Source organism: Fusarium pseudograminearum, chromosome 1 (genome assembly GCF_000303195.2).
Source record: "Fusarium pseudograminearum CS3096 chromosome 1, whole genome shotgun sequence".
In the NCBI taxonomy this organism is placed as follows: domain Eukaryota; kingdom Fungi; phylum Ascomycota; class Sordariomycetes; order Hypocreales; family Nectriaceae; genus Fusarium; species Fusarium pseudograminearum.
The window spans coordinates 7,549,995-7,574,002 of NC_031951.1; the positions used below are offsets into that span (position 1 = coordinate 7,549,995).

Genomic DNA, 24,008 nt, shown 5'->3' on the forward strand with positions numbered 1-24,008 from the left:
TATCGAGTTTCGTAATGTAGCACAAGTACAGCAGGGATAGCGCTCCAGCTCTGTTGAACCGAGGGACCTGGGATGGACCTAAAGAATCCCCTGTAATTACAGTGAATGGAGCGCTGTATCTTTTGGCTCAGTGCCCAAGCTTCGTATCGCCCGCTACATCCTCACCCTGTAGCGAAACAGCGATAGGTATGATTTAAATTTCTCGTTCCTTTACTCGATTACTTGAGGTTGGACTTATTGTGTAAGCATTTAGTAGTCGTTGATTACTCGTGAACTTATTATACCAGATAGAGATTGAGATAATTATAAGTAAAGTTGTGAAATAATAAGAAAACATGACTAAAAACTCGAGCGACAAAGGAAAAATATCCTCCCACTAACAATCATTACATCAAAGACACCAACGGTGTCTTCACATCCGTAGATAACTCCCCAATTGTACTACACAGACAATCGAATAATTTCTCAGCAAACTCCGTCCTCTCGACTCCTCCCTCACGATACAAGAAACAGACCTCAGTGCTACTCGAGTCCTGTGGCGTGGTAACAACACTAAAGTCGGCCGTGTCTTCCTGTGAAGCTATGACACCAACCTCGTACGTGTTGTCGCCAATGTCTAAGCTCCCTGTTTGAGCCATGCTCTGGTGCTGAACAACAGTGGAAAATCCGTTGGTTCCATCATCGTCCCAGTTCGTGCAGTTTTGGATGATCTGTCTGAAGCCAAGTGATTCGTGCGGTATGTTGTCTACCTGTTGATGCTGGATGTGTTGGAGAAGGTCCAGCACCGTCCAAGAGTCTTGGTATTGAACGCGCACAGGAACCACATTGAGGCAAGGGCCGACGATGGCTTCAATTCCAGGAACATGGCGTGAATTCCGCCCACTAATGAGGTGACCAAAGACAACATCACGCGTTCCGGTATTCTTTGCTAGAACCACGGACCATGCCGCCTTGATAACGGTGGCGGTGGTGATGTTGACAGTCGCAAGCGAAGGCGTGGCCACGATCTTTCTCAATACTTCAGTAGGGTTTGTGCGCATCGAACGGCATTGACGTGGGATAAGGTTTGTTGGAGCGGAACCCTTGAGAAGAGATCTCCAGTACGTGTGTTGGTCAGTATTGGCCTTGCTGAACAAGCCGTGGATATAAGTCGCATAGGAAGATGTTGTAGCAATCGGCTCGCCTTCGTAAGAGGCCTTCAAAGCGTTGAGGATAGTGGGGAAGCAAACGCCGTCGTAAAGTGCGTGGGACAATCTGATGAAGAGCCTGTGTCGTTCTGAGGGCTCATGTCGAGCCAAAATAAAGCGGAGTGAAGGCTTCTCAGGGCTAGGAACTTGTCGGAGGTGATCTGATTCGAGATCCAAGGTAAACTGTTCAACGTCGTCCACATCGTGGAAAACAAGTTCGGACTGGACATGTCGGAGGATGACTTGCAGGTAAGTTGCCTGGTACGGAACGAAGACGGTGCGCAAAATGTCGTAGGAAGCGATGACATTTGTGATGCTCTCTTGCAGAAGAGCGACGTCAATCGGCCCTTCACCATCAAGGTAGAAATAATTCAGCATCCATCGTGAATCAAGGAGGCTTCCTTCCACGGCTTGAGCCTGGAAGTCGGTTGTTGGGAGGACATCTGTGATGCTGGCTCGGGAAACTCCTACAACAGGACATACGTGCTCTCGGACGAATTGTTCAGCGTTCTGCTGAGGAAGAAGAGAGAGTGGCTCATATGTATGTTCATCCATAACGACACCTTCCTTCTTTGAGCCTGAAAGGGATATGTTTCCATCGCTGGACACCATGTCTCCGTCCCTGTATGACTTATCTCTGAGACAATTCAGCAAAGTGCCAAAGGACGGGTTTTTGAAGATGTCGGCCACCGTGAGTGGTAGGTCCTGATCTCTAGCATCGCCTACCATTGCCATTGCAATGATGGAGTCGCCGCCGTACTCGAAAAAGCTCCCGTCGTATGTGAGGTCAGTTGTTGCAACATCGAGATGTTGCTTCCATAAAGTCGACAGTTTGTTGTAGACCTGATCCTTGTCCCGGGGCAACGAACCCCAAGATGTTGCTGGCGAGAAAAGTGTGGCACCGGGTCCGGTAGAGTAGCTGCTGATTGTCGAGTTGGTTGTCTTGAACTGCTCACTTGTATCGCTGTGCTCAAAGGTCCATCCATGCAAATCTTGTGCGGGATTGGTGGGGAGCGACGAGTCTTGCGATACCCGCAAATGCGACAAGGCTTCCTCGCTGTGATCTATCATGTCGCTTAGTACCTCCGACATGACGATGGCAAGTTCTTTGGCTTGAGAATGAGAAAGGATGTTGGTCCAATAGCGGAACACAATGCCTTCATCGCCGCGGGTGGTGTTTGCGTTGAGCGTGACGGCGTATTCGCTTGGATCAAAGGCATCCACTGACTCGAACTTGAGCGCACTGAAGTCTGCGTCGCTTGATGCACCGGCGTTTTGAATGGACACTGCCGTGTTGAAGAAACCTCGTTTGGATTGTCCCAGCTCATGACTAACACGAGCGAGAGAGAAATGTTGATGTGGGAGACTGTTGGCGTAGTCCTCTTGGGTGTCGAGGAAGAGTCTCTTTAGAAGCATACCGTGCGTAAATTGGAAGCGGAAGACGAGCATGTTGATCAATGGGCCAACAATCTCGTCAACGCCATCAATGTCAGCGTCGCGACCAGAAGCCAGATACCCAAAGCAGACGTCTTGAGAATTGGTGTATTTGCGAAGTACGAGTGCCCATGCCACCATGATCATATTTGAGAATGTCACACCGGCAACCAGACCGAGTGATTGCAGTTCAGAAAATCGGTCAAACTCGACGGCGATAGACCCTAGGCTCCGACCTGCGATGTGATCCGAGTTCAAGGCCGGGAACTCAGTGTGTCTGGCGCCGGATAGGTAGCTCTTCCAGTACATCAAACTTGAATCACTTGGTTGCTTCGTGATGTAATTGATGTACTCCTTGTACGATGGAGCCCCCGAAGGCAGGCTATTGGCGTATGCGCTGGAGATATCGCGAAGGACGATTGCTGTGGACGCACCGTCTGTGACAGCATGGTTCATCTCAAGCTTGATGAAAACCTTGCCCTGTGGTGTTTCGCATATTGTGACCTGGTAGGGAAGAATGGGCACTCCGTGTCTCTTGTTGGCCTTGCCGAGCGACCTAGTGTTCAACTTGGCCATGACATCAATCTCGCGACACTTGAAGGTGGCGATTCGAGGCTTGCCAGGACGTAGAACGACCTGGTCGAAGGAGCCACCACTACGAACACTCTCGATGAAGACAGTTCGCAGTGCAGCATGACGCTCAACAACTTCGGAGCAAGCCTGAGCAAGCTTAGCAGCATCAATGGCTGAGCCACTAGGGGTGGACACTTCGAGGACAGCGTAGAACAAGTACTGCGACGGGTCTAGCAGCTGACTGAGTAGTATCCCCATTTGCATGGGCGAGCAAGGATACATGTCCTCCACCTCATCAAAACGAACATGAGCGGCAGGCAGAGACTTGGTCGCCAGCTTGCCAAGTTCGGCGTAGTCCAGCGACATGAGTGGAAAGTCGCTAATGGTGGGACAAGATGGAGCTGTGCTGAGCTCCATTGCCATGTTACTCAGAACCTCCTTGCAGGTGGTCACCCACTGCTGGATGAGGTCTTGGTGGAGCATGTTCTTGTTGTACATGAAGGTAAATTGGATTCCTTCATCTAGAATGGAGATGGATAGCTCAAATAAAGCTAGGCGGCGAGTTTCGGGACCGACATCTGATATAGATGCCATGTCTTCGTCGCTCATGGAGAGGTTGGACAATCGCAGAATTGAATCGTCCTCGCCCGACTGTTGCGACCGGCCCAGGAAGTTGAGAAGAATCTCCATTGGCTCATGACTGTCAATACATTGCTTCCCAGAGTCGGTTAGGTAGCGCTGAGCGAAGTAAGGGCGACCATTGCCGGGTATGGCACGTCGCACGTCTTTGACTTTGCGAACATAGTCAATGGTGTCGGTAGGATCGACGTTGTTATGTGATACATCGATAGGACAAAGTGAAGTGAACCATCCAACAGTTTGAGAAAGATCAATACTATCGTCCCAAGGTTCACGGCCGTGACCTTCGTTGAATAGCGTTGGGAGTTGACGGTCTGGGAAGCACTGCCCAAATGATATGAGCAGGGCCGAGATGAAAAGATCAAGAGGTTCCGTTCTGAGCGCTTGATGAGCGTCGCCCAACAGTAAAGAGACGATGTCGGTATCCGAAAGAGAAAATGACTGTTGAGTGACCTGTGAATAGTTATTCGAGGCGTCTGAGACACCCCAATAGTCTAGATTCGCGGGTCGTACAGTGAATGGCAGTAAGTCTTCACTGTTCTTCGCCATTGATGTAGCATGCTCAATCTGTTCTGCATTCCACTTGCGGAACGTCAGAGGCTTTGATGGCATGGAAGGAGAAGATGAAATCAATGTCTCGAGGTCTTGAGCGATGTTGATCCAGGACACAACGTCGACGACAAGATGGTGAGCGACCAAGGACACATGATGGAAGCCACCAGGCATTCTGAATAGGTCTACAATAAATACTGGGCTGGAAATGTCGATACTCTCTTGACTGGCAGCAATTTGTCGAGCGATTTGGGAGGCGTCGCTGACGTCGTGGAAATGAAGGCCGTACGAATCTTGAGTATCTGGAGCGATCTGCTGAGACCACTGCCCAGTAGTGGAAGACTTGTTGAAGCGCGCACGAAGCATAGGGTGTCTCTGCACCAGTGCATGGATCGCGTTGGCGAATGTGTCTTTGTCAATAGACTCTATGATCGAAAAGAGCTGGCTTTGGTTGAAGCGGTCTCCGCGATCCTTGTTGGAACTGTTGTTGAAGAACAGCTGCTGAATCGGCGACAATGCAAATGGCTGACTGTTATCGTCTTCATATTCGGGATTGACGGTTTGTTTTCCGCGGCCTTCTTTCTCAATGAGTGTAACCAAGTCAGAGATAGACTTGCCACTCATAATGTCTCGCATGGTCAATTGAATGGAGTGATCGCGACAGCGAGACATGACTTGCATGGCCATGATGGAGTCGCCACCAAGAGATATGAAGGAGCGACCTGACAATTTTGATTCATCTGGAATACGAAGTACTGAAGCCCAGATCTTTCGCAGCAGTTGTCCAACAAACGTCGTGTCAGTAGCTCCGGCGTCCTGGCTAAGCTGTTGGTCTAACAAAAACTCAGGCGTCTCTGCTGCCATTTCGGTGAGCCATTTCTGAGTACTGGCCCTGTCAAGTTTTCCAGATAGTAGTAACGGGATAGCTTCGACCACAAGCCATGACGAAGGCATCATGTACGGCGGCAGGTTCTCGGAGAGAATGTGCTGCAAGTCAGCAAGATGTAGTCGAGCTACCTTCATGGCAGACTCGGAAATTGGACTGAACTGTGAAGAAACAAGGCCCGGATTATGAGAGTCAGAATCTTTGAATGAGAGCACGGCAACCAGCCTGCCTTTAAAGACTCCCGACTTTGGAAGTGCGACAAGAGCGTTGCGAAGTCGTGGGTCAGACTCAAGACAGGCCTCAATCTCACCCAGTTCCATGCGCTGACCGTGAAGCTTGACCTGATTGTCTTTGCGACCAATAAAGGTCAGGTTCCCATCTGGGCGATACCTGACCAAGTCACCTGTCTTGTAAAGACGAACGGGCTTCTGATGGTTCTTGTCGTCAAAGTGATGTATCCATGCTGGGTCCTCGATGAATGATTGTGATGTCTTTGCACTGTCATTGAGGTAACCACGGGACAGAATGGGACCACTGATGAGTAGTTCACCTTCACAGCCCACAGGAACAAGTTTGTTGTGATCTCTGGTATCGACGATCCAAGTTTGACACCCATCCATGGCCCGGCCAATGTTAGAGTGATCCTGATCCTCCGAGACGTTGGAATTGGCGAGAGCAAACACAGTGCACTCAGCAGGTCCATAACCATTAATCAGCTTGACCTTGTTAGACCACTTGCTGACGGTTTCTGAAGTCATAGCTTCGCCTCCACAGACAAGTGTTTGGAGTGTCTTGAACATGGAGGGGTCCTGCATGTTGGCCAACGAGGGAGTCAAAAAGGCCCACGTTGCCCCAAGAGTATTCATGGCGCCCGGTAAGTCCGCAACCCTCATTTCTTCACTGGGAACACAGAGACAAGCACCGTTAGTGAGGGCGCCAAAAGTCTCTCCCATTGCGATGTCGAAAGCGTATGATGTGAAATGGAAGACACTCGAGGTAGCAGTAAGGTGCATGTGTTTGGTGTAGGCTCTGGAGCTTGCCACAAATGAGCCATGTTCAATTACGACTCCCTTGGCTTTACCAGTACTGCCAGAAGTGTATATCACGAACGCAGCATCCTTGTCCGCGACAAGTGGTAGATCTTCAGAGGCGACATGATCTTGACAAAGATGTTCATTGAAGAGCGCCTGGTCAATAGCAATGACAGTCTGAACAACGCCGACAAAGCGGTCTCGATAATCCGGTGAACACAAAGCAATACTGGCTTTGCATTCGCGGGCAATCTCTGCATGTCGGGCACGAGGGTGAGCGGGATCCAGTGGGATAATGGTACCACCAGCAAGAACCACAGCAAGCATCGCTGCTGTAGTCCAAAGAGACTTGTCCATGCAGCAAGGTACCATGGTTTCAGCTCTAACGCCTTCCTCGATAAGGCGCTTCGCCAGACGCCCAGCGTGTTGTGCCAGGGAACCGTAGGTAAGATGACCGTCCCAGGCGCGGATACTGGTGGCATCATGATGTGTAGCTACCGACTGCCAGAACAAGCTGGGAATAGTATCACGTACTGCGTCGCAAGTCCCGTGATTCCAGCCTTCAATCATCTGGAGATCTTCTGCACTGCAGAATTGAAGCTCCGCCACCTTGCGATCCGGCTCTTGTGATAGACGACTGAGCTGATTGACAAGCGTGTCGAATTGGTGAGCAAGGCGCTCTACCTGCCAACTTGTCAGGACAGTCTCATTGTGGTGGATCGTCAGCACCAAATTGTCAAGTTCAATTGCGCATTCAACAACCAGTGGGTAAGTAAAGAAGTTCTTGTGATCCCCATTTTCTTCGAGTGGTTGCAGAAGGTCTTGATGATCTGTTGCTTCATCACTGGCCTGAATGACAAGCAGGTTCCTAAAGTCGCTAGCAACGGCGATTGAACCCCCGAGACGCTTGATGTGCTGGAGTCCGGCGTGCTGATGGGGAATGACTTCGGCTGACTTCTTGTGGAGAGATTGAAGGAAGTGTCCAACGGTAGCGCTTCGATCAATCTGGACCCTCCAAGGGACTGTGGTAAGAGTTGGGCCGAGGATATCTTCAACATGTTCCAGAGCAATGTCACGACCAGACAGCGTCTCGCCGAAGCCAACATCATCCGCCCCAGTATGAGCTCCTAGAAGAAGCGCCCAAGCTGCGCGGACGATCGTTGGGATAGTTATATCAGCACCAAGGTCGTCTCTCCTGCACTGAATCGTGTGTTGAAGTGAAGAATAGGTCGACTCTTCGTCTGATGGGGTGGCGGTTGGAAAGTGCGATACGCCAGAAGCGTTTTGAAACGTTGCCTTCCAGAACTCATCAGACGCTTGTGCATCACTGTCAACCAGGTATCTGGCGAAGTTCGCATACGGAACAGGTGGCGCGAGTTGTGCAGTCGCCTCGTGGTAGAATTGGGAAACAAGGTTGAGTAGAGACGGCATACTCCAGGCATCATAGAGGGCGTGGTGTACCGACCAGACAAAGTACCGAAGATCGGGATCGGAAGAGTCGATGATGGCGTACTTTGCTAATACCCCTCCATTCCGCTCCGGCAACTGAATGGTCTTGTCAGCGATAGCTTCAAGACTACTGTAGTGTTTCCAATTGATCGCATGTGGCTCCAAGATAGCTTGGTAAGTCTTGAGGGATCGAGCATTCACGATGCGTGATCTCAAAATGTCGACGTGGTTTGAAGTGCTCTGCCATGCCATTTTGAGACGCTCCATGTCGATAATTGATGGCACCTTGAAGATGTATCTGGCGACATATGCGCCGGGCTGTTGCATAGAGGCTGCTACCAGACCTTCCTGAAGAGAACTGCACGGGTACAAGTCCTGTATCTGACTTGTAGGAACATCGCAACAATCTGCGACCTCATCGAGTAGAGAAGAAGGGGAGTCTGCATCATGCAACAGCGAAAAGGGCTCGACCTCCATGACGGTAGTGTTCTCAGAGTGGCTACAGCAAGTGGCCATCTCCGACAAGGTCGGACTAGTGAGTATGTCCATAACAGTGAGAGAGATTTCCTCCATCCTGGCGGCAGAGACAACCTTCATGGCACTGATTGAATCACCGCCAAGTCTGAAGAAGCTGTCGTCAATGCTGATGGCGCTGGGATGAATGTTCAAGATACCAGCCCAGATCTTCTGTAGCTTGCGCTGCATCATGGTAGTTGGGGCTCGGCTGTTGCTGGCCCCAACCAGCTTGTAGCCCCCGATATCCTGAGGCGCTACGGACTGAACGATAGCCTTCAATTTCTGGCGGTCCAGTTTTCCGGCTGAGGTCCAAGGCATCTTTGTTACTGGGACATACATAGTTGGTACCATGTGAGTTGGGAGAGCGACCCTGATGGCTGTCTTTAGTGACTGGCCAATCTCCATGTAAGCGCTTGACATGGGTAAGAGAGGATCGCTTGTTTCCTTCAAAACTTCATGATCGTCAACAGTAAAGAAAGCAGCCAGCGTCTTCGTCGATGTCTTGCTTTGAGGTACGACCAATTCCACAGCAGATTGAACGTGTGCTGGCAAGTTGGCCCTAACGTGGTGTTCGATCTCACCAAGCTCGATTCGCTGTCCATTGAGCTTGATCTGTGTGTCCTTGCGCGAGACATAGTTCAATGAACCGTCCGAGTTCTGCGAAACCAAATCACCAGTCTTGTACATCCGATCGACGCGGTCGCCAGAGAGGCTCATATTCGCACGCCATGGTGGATAATCGATGAAAGCATCTGTCGTCTTGGTTTCATTCTTCAGATAGCCCCGAGCCAGAATGGGGCCTTCTAGAAGAAGCTCTCCGATACTTCCAATCGGCATCAGGTGGTTGTGGTTGTGAGGATCGACGACCCAAGTTCGACAACCAACAGCATGACCGATGTTGGCGGGCTCTTCGTTCAAGATCGCCCCGTTTTCGTCGACCTTGGTATGAGATGCAGCGATGACTGAAGCCTCACTTGGTCCATATGCATTAATAAGCGCGGCGTGTCCCAACCACTTAGTGATGTGATCTGTTGACATTGCTTCACCGCCAGTAACGAGAACTTTGAGACCTGGGACGCTACCTGGCTTGAGCACCTTTGCCACAGATGGTGTAAGTAAGGCCCAGTTGACATCATATTTAGCCATGGCACCTGCGAGATCATTCATGCGCTCTTCATCGGACGGAACGCACACACATCCACCCACCAAGAATGTGGTCAAGATCTCCATGATACTGGCATCAAATGTGTATGACGCAAATTGCAGGACTCGAGAGGAGCATGTCATCTTGATAGCTGCGGCATGAGCAGTGCCTCCGGTGGTAAATGCTGCATGTTCAACAACAGTGCCCTTGGGTAAACCTGTCGTTCCTGACGTGAAGATGATATACGCTGGGTGGCTTGGTTGAACCAGGATTGAGGGCGAAGCTGCTGGTAAGGCAGATAGTGTAGACATCGTCTCATGACCAACGGCGAGGAACGGTACACCAATGTCGAACTTGTCTGCCAAGGAGGTTGAGCAGAGTATGAGCTTGGCGCTGGTGTTTTGGACCAGGAACTCGATTCGCTCAGGCGGGTGGCTGGGATCAATTGGGACAAAGGCAGCGCCAGCCTTGAGAACCGCAAGCATGGCGATGGGTGTCCATGCGGACTTTTCGAAACACAGAGGAACATACATCTCTGGCAAAATCCCAAGCGACAGTAAACGGTGGGCCAATCGAGAAGATAACACGTCGACCTCGCTGTAGGTAAATCTTGCATCCCACGCTTCAATGGCCGGCGTATCGTTGGGAAGACTTTGAACATTTCGCTCGAATACGTTATGTACACATTGATCCAAGAGGGCTGGTTCGGTGTTGTTCCATCGCATCAATTGTTGCGCGCAATCGTCGCTGACAATGTCGAGCTGATTTGTCGGAAGCGACAAGTCGCACGAGGTAATTGAAGTAAGGATCTTGTCAAACGTAGAGGCGATGCTCTTGGCTTGCGAGTCGGATATCTTGTCTGTCCAGTAGCACAGTTGTAGTTCTGCAGCTTGGTCCCAGACTTCGACGTTGACAGTCAAGTCGTACTCGTTGGGATCTTGCGCCTCCCTAACGTCGAATGAGAGTGATCCATTTGCCATGGACTTGCTGATGGATCTTCGTTGGAAGGAATAGGCCGTGTTGAAAAGTGGTTCATTGAGTAAACCTGTCACTCGTTGTATGTCGGTGAGAGAGATATTCTTGTGTCCTATCGCAGCACTGAGGTCTTGCTGAACAGCACCGAGAGCATCTCCGACTGATTGAGATGAACCAAGACGCACTCGAAGGACCAACATGTTGATAAAAACACCGATCGCGTTATCGATATTGTCAACCGGGGCATCTCGATCTGCAAGGAGATATCCAAAGCAGACATCGTCGTGGCCTGTGTACGCTTGCAGGACCAATGCCCAGGCGAGCTGTAGCACGTTGGATAGTGTAACACCTGCCCCGGTACAGAATGCCTGTAGATCGGCGGCGCATGAGATAGTCTGATCCAGATATCCCAAGACCTTGGGCTCTGTGGATCTGGACGCCGAGGGTAAATGGCATGGTTCGGCCCCAGTCAGATACTCACGCCAGTAGTCAATGTCATGAGAGCCTTGGCATTGTAGATAAGAGACATAATCTCTATAGGCTGAGACAATTGTTGGGTCCAAAGATCCTTCATATGCCATTGCCAGGTCGCGGAACAGAATTGGCATAGACGTCCCGTCGGATAAGGCGTGGCTCATTTCCAAAACGCAAGTTACCTTTCCTTGTGCACCGCTAAAGATGCTGAGATGATGAGGCGGCTTGTTACTCATGATTTTTGGTGTAATGCGCCCAGTGATCATTTGGAGTTCGTCATTGTCGGCACATTCGAAGAAGGAAACTTCAGCGCAGTGATTGCGCAGAACCACTTGGTTGATGCCGCCCTCCTCCAACAGGCCGTCGACAAAAGTAGTTCGAAGAGTTGAATGACGCTGTACAACGCGCTGCCATGCATCCCTCAGGCGCTGCACATCCACCGTATGGCTTGGTTCAATGCAATTAACACCAAATGTGACCGAGTACGAATAAAACTCGGGGTTTCTGATCTGGGCAAAGAGAATACCCATCTGGACCGGGGAGCAAGGGTAGACAGCTTCAACATCGGCACGACAAGAAATGCCTAGTTCGGCAAGTCTCATATCGACCTTGGAGGCAGCTCTGAAGGCAAGTGGGAGGAGAGAGAAGTCGAGATCCTGGGGTTCGGCCTTGGCCTGAGACATTCGTTCGACAGCGGTTTGGAGAGTGACTGAGAAATTGTTGACCCATTCTTTAATGGCGGGTTGATACTTCATTTGTCGGTTGTAGGAAAAGCTGAAACTCAAGCCATTTCTACCAAAGGAAGCGGATATCTCAATGAGTGCGAGTCGAGGCACATCAACTCCGATATCTGTCTCTGAGCCCACTGAAGCTAGTACCCCATCAAGCGACTGGAATAGAGACCCTTCCGATTCGGTCTTCTGCCTTTGACCGAGATAGTTGAAGGCTAGCTCCACTGGCCATTCTGTAGACTCTGTTTGGCATGCCTCCGACAGCATCTGATGCGCAAAATAAGGGCGACCATTACCAGGAATCCTCCGCCTGAAGTCTCTGACCCAGCAAATGATGTCGAGAATATCTGGCTGCGCGGGGAGCAACTCGGGTAGATAGACAGGACACAAGGTGGTGAACCATCCTACGGTGAGCGATAGATCCAGCTTATTGTCGGTAGGCTCTCTACCGTGTCCCTCGTTGAAGATGGTCGGCATTGAAAGCCGGTCAGGAAATGCTTCATGAAATGAGGATAGCAGAGAGGCAAGTAATACATCGACAATATTGGTGTTGAACGCCTCATGGCAAGATCCCAAAAGCTGAAGCGACACATCTGAAGCGATCTCAATTGTCTCTGTCATGACGTCGCCATGAATGTTGGGCACAGCCTGCATTCCCCAGTAGGCGAGATCCTGTGCAGGTGTGGGAAGGTTGTGAAAGACGCGGTCGGGTGTTTGGTTGCGGGCTTCTTCGAGTTGCAACGTGTTCCACGTCTGGAAGGAAAGTGGTTTGGCCAGATTGGAGACAGAGGATGATAACAATCCTTCTAGATCTTGCAAAATGATGTTCCAAGAGACGACGTCGACAACAAGGTGGTGAGCCGCTAAAAAGACAATTTGTTTGTCGGTGTCCTCCATCTCAATACTCGCCGCTGCGAGTAATGGTCCCTGGAAGATGTTCAAAGACTTTTGAGTCTTCTCGATCACTTCAGATACACGGCATTGATCCATACCAACATGGGACTCAAACACGTATGAACCAGCAATGTCGCTAGTTATACGCTGGGAATAGGCCCCATCAACGTCGGAGAAGCGAGCACGTAACATGCTGTGGGTTTTGACGATAGCTTCCAAGGCGCTTGACAGATCTCCAGGTGTGATCTTCCGAGTGGTCTCGAGAACCATGCTCTGGTTGAAGTGGGTAGACCCGGAATACATGCTCTCAAAGTAAAGCTTCTGGATGGGCGACAGAGGGAACGCCTTGTCCTCTTGTTCATCATCCTGTGTAACATCCTCTACAGCCTGAACAAACGATGCGAGCTTCACGATGGACTTGCTTTGCATGATTTGACTGACTGAGAGAGCCATGTTGGAGGATCTGCAGGTGGCCACCAGCTGCATCGCCGAAATTGAGTCTCCTCCCAGTTGGATAAATGATCGCGTAAACGGCACACTGTCAGCCTCAATGCCTAATACCTTGGCCCAAGCAGCCCTGAGCCTAGTCTCGATATCTGTAGCTTCTCGGTCTAGACCAGAGGCGTGGCTCTCGTCTTGGGCGCCGATAGCCAACTGGTACTGCTCAGGCGACATTGCCTCAACCCAGTTGGCAACCCGTCTCCGATCAAGCTTACCAGATGGTAGAAGAGGAATGCGATTGACGACAATCCACGTAGATGGGATCATGTACGCAGCCAATTGTCCTGTGAGACTATCGCGGACACTCGTTAATTCAGAACGCGCAAAGTCAATGACAAGTTGCATCTCATCGGGTCCTCTGGCGACGAAAGTTGAATGCAGTGAGAGGACAGCGACTAGACGGCTTTTGAGCGGTCCAGCCGTCGGGATAAATGCCAGACAAGCTTGAACGATCGCATCCGTGTTCAAGTGATGCTCAATCTCCGACAACTCAAGTCTTTGGCCGTTGATCTTGACTTGGTTGTCCTTTCGCCCTTGGAACTCAATAGACCCATCTTTGGAGATTTTGACAAGATCACCAGTTCTATAAAACCTGCGCTCGCTGCTCGCTGTCTCACTGGTGAACTTGCTACACCATCGCGGGTTGGTGATGAAAGACTCTGCGTTCTTCTGAGGGTTCTTGAGATATCCTTGAGAGAGAATTGGGCCCTCGACCAAAAGTTCTCCAACGACGCCAATAGGTAACAGTCTATCGACATTGGTAGAGTCGACGACCCAACAGAGACCCCCTACAGCGCGACCAATATTGGCAGGGCTAGAGTCTAGCGTAACGCTAGAGTTCACTGTAGCGACCACTGATGTTTCACTGGGTCCGTAGGCGTTCATTAACTGTACAGATGATGCCCAAGTCCGTACATGAGCGCGAGACATGGCCTCTCCTCCAAGGACCAGCGTCTTGAGCTCGGGAACAGTGGATGGCTCAATCAACTGCGCGACAGAGGGTGTCAACAGAGCCCAATTGACAGACATGCGACGAATGAATCCTGCAATATCGTGACTGCGTTCTTCCTCCGAAGGCACACAGACAGTTCCGCCGTGGATCAGGGTGCTGAGAGTTTCCATAATGCTTGCATCAAATGTATGCGAGGCAAATTGTAACACTCGGGATGATTCATTCATGCCCATAGCCTTTCCGTGGGCCAGAGCTCCAGTACAGAAGGCGGAGTGATCGATGATTGTTCCCTTGGGCCGTCCAGTTGTACCAGATGTAAAGATGCAATAGGCTGGAGACTTGGTAGGCACAGACAGGTCATGTTGTTGAAGCTGCATCGAGTCCTGAATCGTATCTTTAGAGACAGAGATGACCTTTGGGATAAGCTTTGTCAGGCGCTCGGTGTATTGGGGGGAAGAAAGGACGAATTCCGCCTCAACATCGGTAATGATGCCACTGATTCGAGCGTCAGGATGAGCATAGTCCAAAGGCACAAAAGCAGCACCAGACTTCAGGATAGCCAGAATTGATACAACGACCATAGATGACTTCTCCATACAGAAAGGAACAAATGTGTTGGGGCGAACACCAGCTTCAATCAGGACAGATGAAAGATGTGTAGATTGAGAATCCAGGTCTTCATATGTGAGATTCTGATCCCACGCGCAAACGGACAACTTATCACTCGGCTGGGCGATTCCTGATGCTTTGATCACATCGTGTACACGCATGTCGCATGGGGGTACCATTTGACCATTCATCTCGGAAAGCGACTGGTAATCCCGAGTGCTTATGAGTTCGAGATCACTTAGTTTCTCATCCGTCAGCTCTTTGGACGTGACGGCTGTCAACATCAATGCGAACTGATCCATAACGCGGTGCATTTGTGACTCGCAAATGACTTCAGGATCAAAGTGAACAACAGTCTCAAGCTTGCCATCTGCGACGTGACATGACAGCATGAGTGGGTAAGAGTAGAAGTTGGTCCCAGCCATCTCGTTGGTCTGATCGCACCAAAACGAGTCTGTCGACTCCCGTGGCCCATAGTTGATAGCTAGAAGATTCTGTGCACCACATGCAAAAGCGGTATCAGTGTTGATACGTTTGATGCGATGAATGCCTGCGAATTGGTGCATTCGGACTACTGCAGACTGGGCTTGAACGGAGCTGAGAAGGTCGGAGACCTTTTGTGAGCGGTCCAATGCTATCCGTGTCGGAACAGTCGCCAGTGTAGCGCCTATCATCTCCTCAATCCCGTCAACAGGAGCATCGCGACCTGTCATGGTTTCCCAAAAGACAACATCGTCTGATGCCGCATAGGTCGACACTGCCAATGCCCAGGCGGAGCGGATCATTGTAGCTGTGGTGATTCCCAACCCAGCAGACTTCAAACTGTCCCTGGAATGGTCGAAACCAGTCTTGTGAATGATGAGACCACTTGCGCTTGACTTGTAGTCGGGGTCGGGAAGGCGGGGAAAGTGCTGAGTTGAGATATCAGAGAGATATGACTCCCAGAACTTGATGTCTTGGCTGGGATCAGTCTCTGTAAGATGCCGAATGAACCTAGAGTAGGAAGGTCCGCTGGCGATGGGCTCCGGTGTGGTGGAGGATTGAATGCCCTCGTAGCATTGCTTGACCTTGTCCAGAATAAGAGGTAGACACCAGCCGTCGTAAAGGGCATGATGGATAGTCCACACAAATGAGACATCGGAACCATCCTCAACAATCGCGTAGTCAGTCAACCTTCCGCCGTTTTGTGACGGAAGCTGGGATCGAAGACGTTGCAGATCCAACAGGCTGCGATCGGTGGACCATTGAGGAGCATCCCCCTTCACGACCACGTTCAGGATACCATGGTCGGTTGTCTGCACAAGTCTAGTTCGTAGAGTTCCTTCGGCTTCAATCACGAGCCGCCATGCCATCTTGAAGTTGTCGAGGTCTGTACCATTCGGCAGGCGGAAGACAAGCTGGGCAACGTACGCTCCTGGCTCCTTGGCTGACAGAGCCATGAGACCCTGTTGGAGAGGAGTGCAAGGGTAAATGTCTTCAACGTCTCCAACCTGGATTCGAGTGTAGGACCCAATCTCCTCTTTCAATGCATCCAGCGATACCACTTCAGGTAATAGTGAAAATGGATGGACAGCTGTGACGGCAGCTCTGGATAACGGGAGTGCCGATTGGGCCATGTCTAGCAGAGATACTTTCTGAAAGACACCAGTGACAGTGAGATTGATGTTGGACTTTCTCGCCAGCGTCACTAATTGCATCGCGGCGATTGAGTCTCCTCCAAGTCTGAAGAAGTGATCCTCGACTCCAATGGTGTTCACATCGACGTTCAGCACATGAGCCCACATGCTAGCTAGTTGCTTCTCCATGTCGCTCGTCGGGGCTCGTCCGCTCTTTAATGCCAACTTGTAAGAGGTCATTTCTGAAGCAGGCAGTGATTGAACCATCGATCGAAGGCTTCGGCGGTCCAGCTTTCCTGACGACGTCATGGGCATCTCTGAAACTGGGAACCATACAGAAGGGATCATGTAAGCAGGTAGATTGTTCGAGAGGGAAATCTCCAATTCTTTAGCCAGCGATCTGAACGAGTCGTCCATAGTCAACACAGTGTTCTTCTCGTTGCTGGCACTACGAACAGCGCCCAAGTCGGCACAAATGAAACTGGCAAGAGACTTTTTGCCTTCGAACTGAATGAGCTCGACGGCAGACGTCCAGTCCTGGGGCAGGTTTTGCTCAAGATGATGTTCAATCTCCTCAAGCTCAATACGCTGACCATGAAGCTTAACCTGAGTATCCTTACGTCCAAAGTATGTAAGTGTACCATCAGAGTTATAGCGTACCAGGTCGCCTGTCTTGTAGAGCTTGCGACTCAGGTTACCCTCGCGACACATGTCTCCAAGAGAGGATGGTGGTGCTACAAAGGACTGTGCCATCTTCTCGGGCAAGTTGAGGTAGCCACGAGAGACAATGGGACCATCAATGAGGAGCTCCCCGATGCAACCGATCGGTAACAGACGATTGTGATCAGTAGCATCGACCACCCAAGTGACACTTCCAACAGCACGGCCAATGTTGGTAGCCTTGCCCGGTTGAGCGATCTCGCCGGAGTAGGTGGAGTTGACAGAACACTCAGATGGTCCGTAACAACACTGCAGAGACACAAAGTCGCGCCAGATGTCAACACACTTGTGAGTCACCGCCTCGCCTCCCAGAGCCAGAGTCTTGAGGGTGGGAACGTCCAACGGGTTGATCAGACAGGCAACTGTTGGAGTGATGTCGGCCAGCGTCACCCTGTAACGACTGATGGCCCCAGCCAGGTCATTGAACCTCTCGTGTTCTGAGGGCACGCATACGCAGCCTCCGAGAGCGAGTGTGGTGAATATCTCAGCCAGACTGTTGTCAAAGGTGTAAGAGGCAAATTGGAGTACTCTCGATTCCTCGCCGTATCCAAGCTTCGGTCCCGAGGACTTGGCGTTGGTGGCAATTCCACGGTGCTCCAAGACAACACCTTTGGGTCGGCCAGTGCTTCCAGATGTATAGATGACGAAGCATGCATTGTGAGGATTGATCTGGGGAAGAGTTGCATTCTCTGAGATGGTTTGAAGAAGGTGTGAGTCTACAACCACTGTCTTTTCGACTATGTTGCTGAGTCGAGACGCCATTGAAGAGGACACAACGGCGATGGAAGCACCTGTGTCCTCTGCACGAAGTCTAATCGCAGCGTCTGGGTGGGCTGGATCGAGAGGAACACATACGCCACCTGCCTTTAGAACAGCCAACATAGCGACAATTGCAAAGGCAGATTTGTCAAAACAAACCAACACAAATTGCTCCAAGCTAACGCCTAGGTCGGCCAGATAGTGAGCGAGTCTGGTAGAGGCTGTGTCAAGCTCGGCATAGGTAAAGTCGATTTCCCACGAAGTAATTGCAGGGGCCTCAGGACGAAGCACTGCCTGCTCTTCAAACAGGCCATGTACGCAGCTTTCAACGGCCTCGGGGATGGTGTTATTCCACTGGGAGATTTGCCGGTGATGTTGTGGACCAAGATGGTTGAGCTGAGCAACAGGTTTGTCGCTGTGGTGCAGGATGTTGCTGAGCGCTGTGGTAAAAGCGCTCGCAACATTGGTGGCTTGTCCATCTGACATGGTATCAGACCAGTACGTCAGGTCAATCATCATGTCGTTCTTGCCAGCCTCGATGTTGATAGACACATCGTACTCATCAGGGTCATAAGTCGGGCGGACTTCTTCAAACACAACATCGGGTGCATCCTGCGGTGCGGGTGGAAGCTTTCTGTACGACAGCGCCGTGTTGAAGAGAGCAACATCAGAGAGCTTGAGCGCGTGCTGGACCTGGGCGAGCGGTATGTGACGATGTTCCAGACTGTTGAGGAAGTCATTCTGCACAACAGTCATTGTGTTGCCCAAAGTAGTCGAATCGCTAATGTTGGCACGGCATGTAACCATGTTAATGACAGGCCCAACAACGTCTTCAATGCCTTCGATCTGTGAGTCGCGGGCGGATGTAAGGTAGCCGAAACAGACTTCCTCTGACGCAGTGTACAGACGCAGCACCAACGCCCAAGCAGCATAGATGGCGTTCACGATAGTTACTCCCCGATCGTCGCATAAGCGCTGTAGCTGAGCTAGCTCGTCGAACTCAACCCTGAAGCACTTCGACTCTCGTGTCTCAACAACTTCGCCGTCATCAAGGACCGGGAAGTGACAAGGCTCTATACCCATCAGGTATGACTTCCAATACTCTATACCATGTTGTAGACCTTGGTGCTGTAGGCTTCTGATGTATTCGCTGTATGGTGGACCTTTATCGGGCCCAAGGATGCCAGCGTAGGCCAGTGAAAGGTCGCGAAAGAGGATCGAGAGAGACGTTCCATCCATGATGACATGGCTGATGTCTAACTTGCAGAAGACATTGCCGGACGTGGTTTTGCAGATCTCAAAGACGTGTAGCAGCTGAGAGTACTCGTCGTGGTGTCGTGCTTTGTCCAAAGTCCTGATCACCTCTTCGTCTGTTTCCAATTCGGAAATAACGAGAGGGACTTGAACCTCCTTCAGCAGAACCTGGTCAAATAGAGACTCATCAAGAGTCACACTCTCCACAAAGACTGTTCTCAGCATAGGATGATAGTCTACCACACGCTTCCAGGCATCGGCAAGCTTCATCACATCCACTGTTCCACCGCTTCTGCTCTTGACTTGATGGAGTGTGTAAGCAGCATAGGCAGCACTGTCCTTTGTTGTGCTGACCAGCAGTCCCGATTGCATTGGAGAACAAGGGTAAATATCCTCGACTCTATCCATGTCTTCAATACCAATTTCGGGCAACTTCTCTTGAGTCAATAGTCTAAGACGATCATAAGTCAGGGAAACGAGTGGGAAGTCGCTCAATGTTGGCTCTGGTGACATGACAGCTAGGGACTCAAGCAAAAGGCCGAGATTATGCTCGCATGAAGCAATCCACTCACGGATTTTGGGTTGGTGTTTCATGTTCTGGTTGAACAAGAATGAAAACCTCAGAGTTCCCTTGGTGATAACAGCAGAAACCTCAAATAGAGAAATGCAAGTCGCTAGAGGTCCGACGTCAGCGCCATCTGTAGCGCTGCTGACTTCTCCTGCGATGCCCTTGACAGGGATAAATAGAGCACCCTCGCGCTCAAGTTGCTGGTATTGACCAAGATAATTGAACGTGATCTCTAATGGCCAGTGACGAGAAAAGGCCTCCTCGCCACTCTGTGTCAACCAGCGACTAGCGAAGTATGGCCTTCCGTTGTCGGGGACTTTACGCCGACCGTCCTTGACCATCTTGATGGTGTCAATAAGAGTGGATGTCGCATCAGAACCAGCAAAGACTGGGTAAATAGTCGTGAACCATCCAACAACGTTAGACATGTCAATGGAAGGGTCCCAAGACTCTCGGCCGTGCCCTTCGGCGAAGATCGCCGGTGTTTGACGATCGGTGAAAGTCTGGCCAAACGAGTAGACCATAGCCGCCATGAGAACATCCGGAATCTCAGTGCGTAAGGCATCGTGGCACTTGGATAACAAGAGAGACGTCTGTGCAGATCCGACTTCGAATCCTTCGTGAACCATCTGACCATAAACATTGGGTGTGTTCTCCATTCCCCAATAGGCAGGGTCCCCATCGGGGATTCCATGGATTGGAAGTGCTTGTTCCGGCGTCTGAGCACTGGCATGCTCCCGTTGCATCTGGCACCAAGTCTGGAAAGGCAAGGGTCTATCCATATCGGGTTTTAGTTCAGGTCGCAGCAATAGCTCCTCCAATTCTTGAAGAACAATTCTCCAAGAGACAAGGTCTATGATCAAATGATGAGCGACGACGAACAAGCGTTGGTCTTGACCCTCTTCATCAAGAAGGTCAGCAGCAAGGAGTGGGCCGTTGGCATAGTCAAGACATGTCTGACTGTCGATAAGAGCATGACTGAGCTGTTCGTTTGAGGATAATTGAACTGATCGCAAACGATAAGAGCTCTCAACCTTGTCGGTGACTCTCTGTTGCCACTTACCACCAGCATCTTGACTGAATCTAGCGCGAAGCATTGAGTGTTTCCGTATGACAACCTCAATGGCTCTGCGCATAGCGGATTCATCAATACGCCGGCTCACGCGAAGAAGGAAGCTCTGGTTGTAATGGCCCTGGTCATGATTGGATCTGGAGAAATAGAGCCTCTGGATAGGTGAGAGCTCAAATGGCGTTTCGGTGGTCTCTTGGAGTAGCAGTGGCTTCTCAATCTCCTTCACATGTCTTGCAAGGGCGCTGATTGACTTGCAACTAATAATGTTCGAGACAGTCAATCCCAGGCCGCGCTTCTTACACTCGCTCATAACTTGCATGGCTGAGATGGAGTCGCCACCGACACTCAAGAAGGATTGGCTGAGGCCAAGTTGTTCGGGTTTGAGATTGAGAACATGAGTCCAGATGTTGTGTAGCTGAGATTCTGTGTCATTCGAGAATGTCAGACTCTCCAAAAGGCTGCCGACGGCCACGGGGTTGAGTTTGCGGTAGATAGCCTCGGACATGTCCTCCACCCACTTCCCCGTCCGCTTGCGATCAAGCTTCCCTGATTGTAGACGAGGAATGAACTCGACGGCAAGCCACATAGAAGGAACCATGTATGAAGGCAACCTTTCAGTGAGAAGTTGCTTTGTCTCTTCAACCTTGGCAACCGCAACTTGCTCCAGAGGTCCATTAATCAGTTCGTAGGGCTGACCGTTCGGCACCAGATCGTGACCCAATGAATCACTTAGCTGAACAATCGCTAGCAGTCTACCTTCGCAGAATCCTGCCTTGGGTAAAACGACCATGCCATGCTTGATACTCGTACCAACGTTGATGTGGTACTCAATCTCGCCAAGCTCAATTCGCTGTCCATGAAACTTGATCTGTGCGTCTTTTCGTCCAGCGATGTGAAAGGAGCCGTCGTTATTGTATCTGACAAGATCACCGGTCTTGTACATCCGTCTTGGGCTGTCATGGTGTGACTGATTGAGAGCCCATTCAGGATCAACGATGAAAGCCTCACTTGTCTTCTCGGGTTCTTTGTAGTACTCCCGGGCAAGTGTGTGGCCTTCAATGACAAGTTCTCCGACGGCTCCGACTGGCATGAGACGATTGTGATTATACCGATCAACAACCCAGCAGTGGATGCCAACTTGGTGACCAATGTTCAATGGGTTCTTGCCTTCTCTCATGCCTCGATGAACGTGTGAGACAACGGATGTTTCAGCGGGGCCATAACAGTTGATGAGATTGATATGAGACCATGATCGAATGACAGCTTGTGTCATGGCTTCTCCGCCAGTGACAAGAGTTTTCAATGACGGGACATTGTCAGGGTTGATGAACTTGACAAATGTTGGTGTTAATAGCGCCCAGTTGACTCGAAGCTGCGTAATGGCTTCTTCGATGGCGTTCAGTCGTGCCTCCTCGCTGGGTATGCAAACACAGCCACCAAGAATCAAGCACGTTAGGATTTCAGTGATGCTAACATCAAAGGTTGATGCGGCGAAATGGAGTGATCGTGTGTTGTTGTCCATCATCATCGCAGGTCCGTGAGCAAGCGCACTTGATAACAAAGCCCCATGCTGGATCAAGGCACCCTTGGGCTCTCCAGTGGTTCCAGATGTGAAGATCATGTACGCTCCGGAGCTCCATAAACCACAGTCGACTTCTCCTCTCTGCTCAGCGAGACTTTCGAAGAGCTGAGCATCGACAGGAATCACATTGGATGCTATGCTTTTAATCATTTCTTGATGCTGGGGAGAACACAAGATAGTATCAGCATCCACCTTGCGTGTCAGATTTTGTAATCGCAACAGAGGCTGGGTGGGATCAAGTGGTACGAATATGCCACCAGCTTTGAGGATAGCCAGCATGGCAACAATGGTCCACTTGGATTTGTCAAAGCAGATAGGCACGAAGGTCTCGGCTCCGACACCTAACTTCTGCAGGTGAAAGGCGAGACGATCTGATAGAGACAGTAGCTGGGCATAGGAAAAGCTCCCATCCCAAGAACAGACTGCCTCTGCGTCAGGTCTCATTGCTCCCTGCCATGACACAGCTTGGTGAATACATTTCTGTACATTGTTCAATGGAGAGCCGTTCCATGACAGGATCTTTAGTTCATCTTGTTCACTACAGCAATGGATAGCGGACACGGTAGTTCTCTTTTGCGAAGAAATCTCCCTGAATATCTTGTCGTAGGTGTTGCTGATGGTCTCTGCTTGCTCTCTTGTCATGAAGGTGGAGTCCCATGACAACAAAGTCTTCATAGTGGCAGGATCCACTGACATGTGTAACTTGCAGCATGAATCGATTTTTCTGGCTTCATCTTCACATAAAGGCTGCTTGTCCAAGTTGCAGATGGAAAGTGTGGTGTTGAAAAGTGTCTCAGCTTTGGTCTCTGGTATCATCACCGAGACGAAAGCATTCTCATCAAGATTTTCTTGAACGCTGTGATCGGCAGTGACATGCACCTGCATGGCAGATGCGACGCCGCCTGTGCGCTCCGATCCAGCAGTGACCATGTGCTCACTCCGGAACCCGAAGCATACATTGTCAAGTCCGGTGAAACGTTCCAGGAGGACGGCCCATGCCATGCAGAACATGTTACACGGCTTGGTCAGATCCTGATTGAAGTCGTGTCCCAGACGGCTGGAATAGCTGGAGATCATCGTCTGAATTTCCTCCTTGATCTCGGACGCTGGGAAGATGGTTGGCTCCATATCTGGCATTGCCTGACTTGCAGAGTCGGCGCAGCAGCAGCAGGTAGCTGGGGCCATTGTGCAGGAGGATATTGACTGGGAATATGATATAGATTTCTTTCAAAGTAGTATAACACGAAACTATAGGTTCGAATTATTCGTCGTCGTGATACAGTTCGGTTCGATGTTGTACTTTGCAAAAAAGAATGGCGGAACGCAGTTCGAACGGGCAACAAGCCGGATATATCCTTGCTACAGATGCCTGGTCATACGGATAACATTCACAATTCGAGAACAGAGCCCAGGGTGCAATGGAAGAGGTCACTCCGAAGACCTACCTTGGCTTTCAGCTGAATAGAACCTTGCATCCAGTTTCACTACACGCGTGGCGTATCCGCTAGAGTGACAGTACCGTGGTCTACTACAAGAGTTCCTGAAATTATCTCTTCCTCTTGCGCTGAGGCAACACCTTTTCTCCACTCACGGTCCACTCCTTTTCATGTACGACAGTATCATAAACGAACGGTGTGAGCCAACCAGGGTGAGTTTACTTCATTGCTTTTGTTTTGTGTACCTCGTTCACAACATCCTGGCCATGCAACTCAAGACCAGCCACCAGTTCCCTGGTATCACATCATGTGTGTCTAGGATAGTGAAATTGAACTGCGGTACCCACTGTGATACAAACATGAGCCGAGCATATAGCGTGATATAAACAATTTTTTGTTCATTTTCTGCTTACAAACTTGCCAAAATGTTCACTTTTCATAGTTCCTTGAGTGT

General features: G+C 50.4%; 1 protein-coding gene across 1 annotated transcript; it reads right to left on the reverse strand.

Annotated features, from left to right (window-relative positions):
• Positions 1-386: 386 nt before the first annotated feature.
• On the reverse strand, positions 387-23,303 carry NPS4 (the record flags this gene model as incomplete). Its single annotated transcript, XM_009256928.1, has 3 exons — positions 387-4,286; positions 4,347-13,874; positions 13,902-23,303. The coding sequence occupies 3 exons, from the start codon at positions 23,301-23,303 to the stop codon at positions 387-389; spliced, it is 22,830 nt and encodes a 7,609-aa protein (XP_009255203.1).
• Between the last annotated feature and the right edge of the window lie 705 nt (positions 23,304-24,008).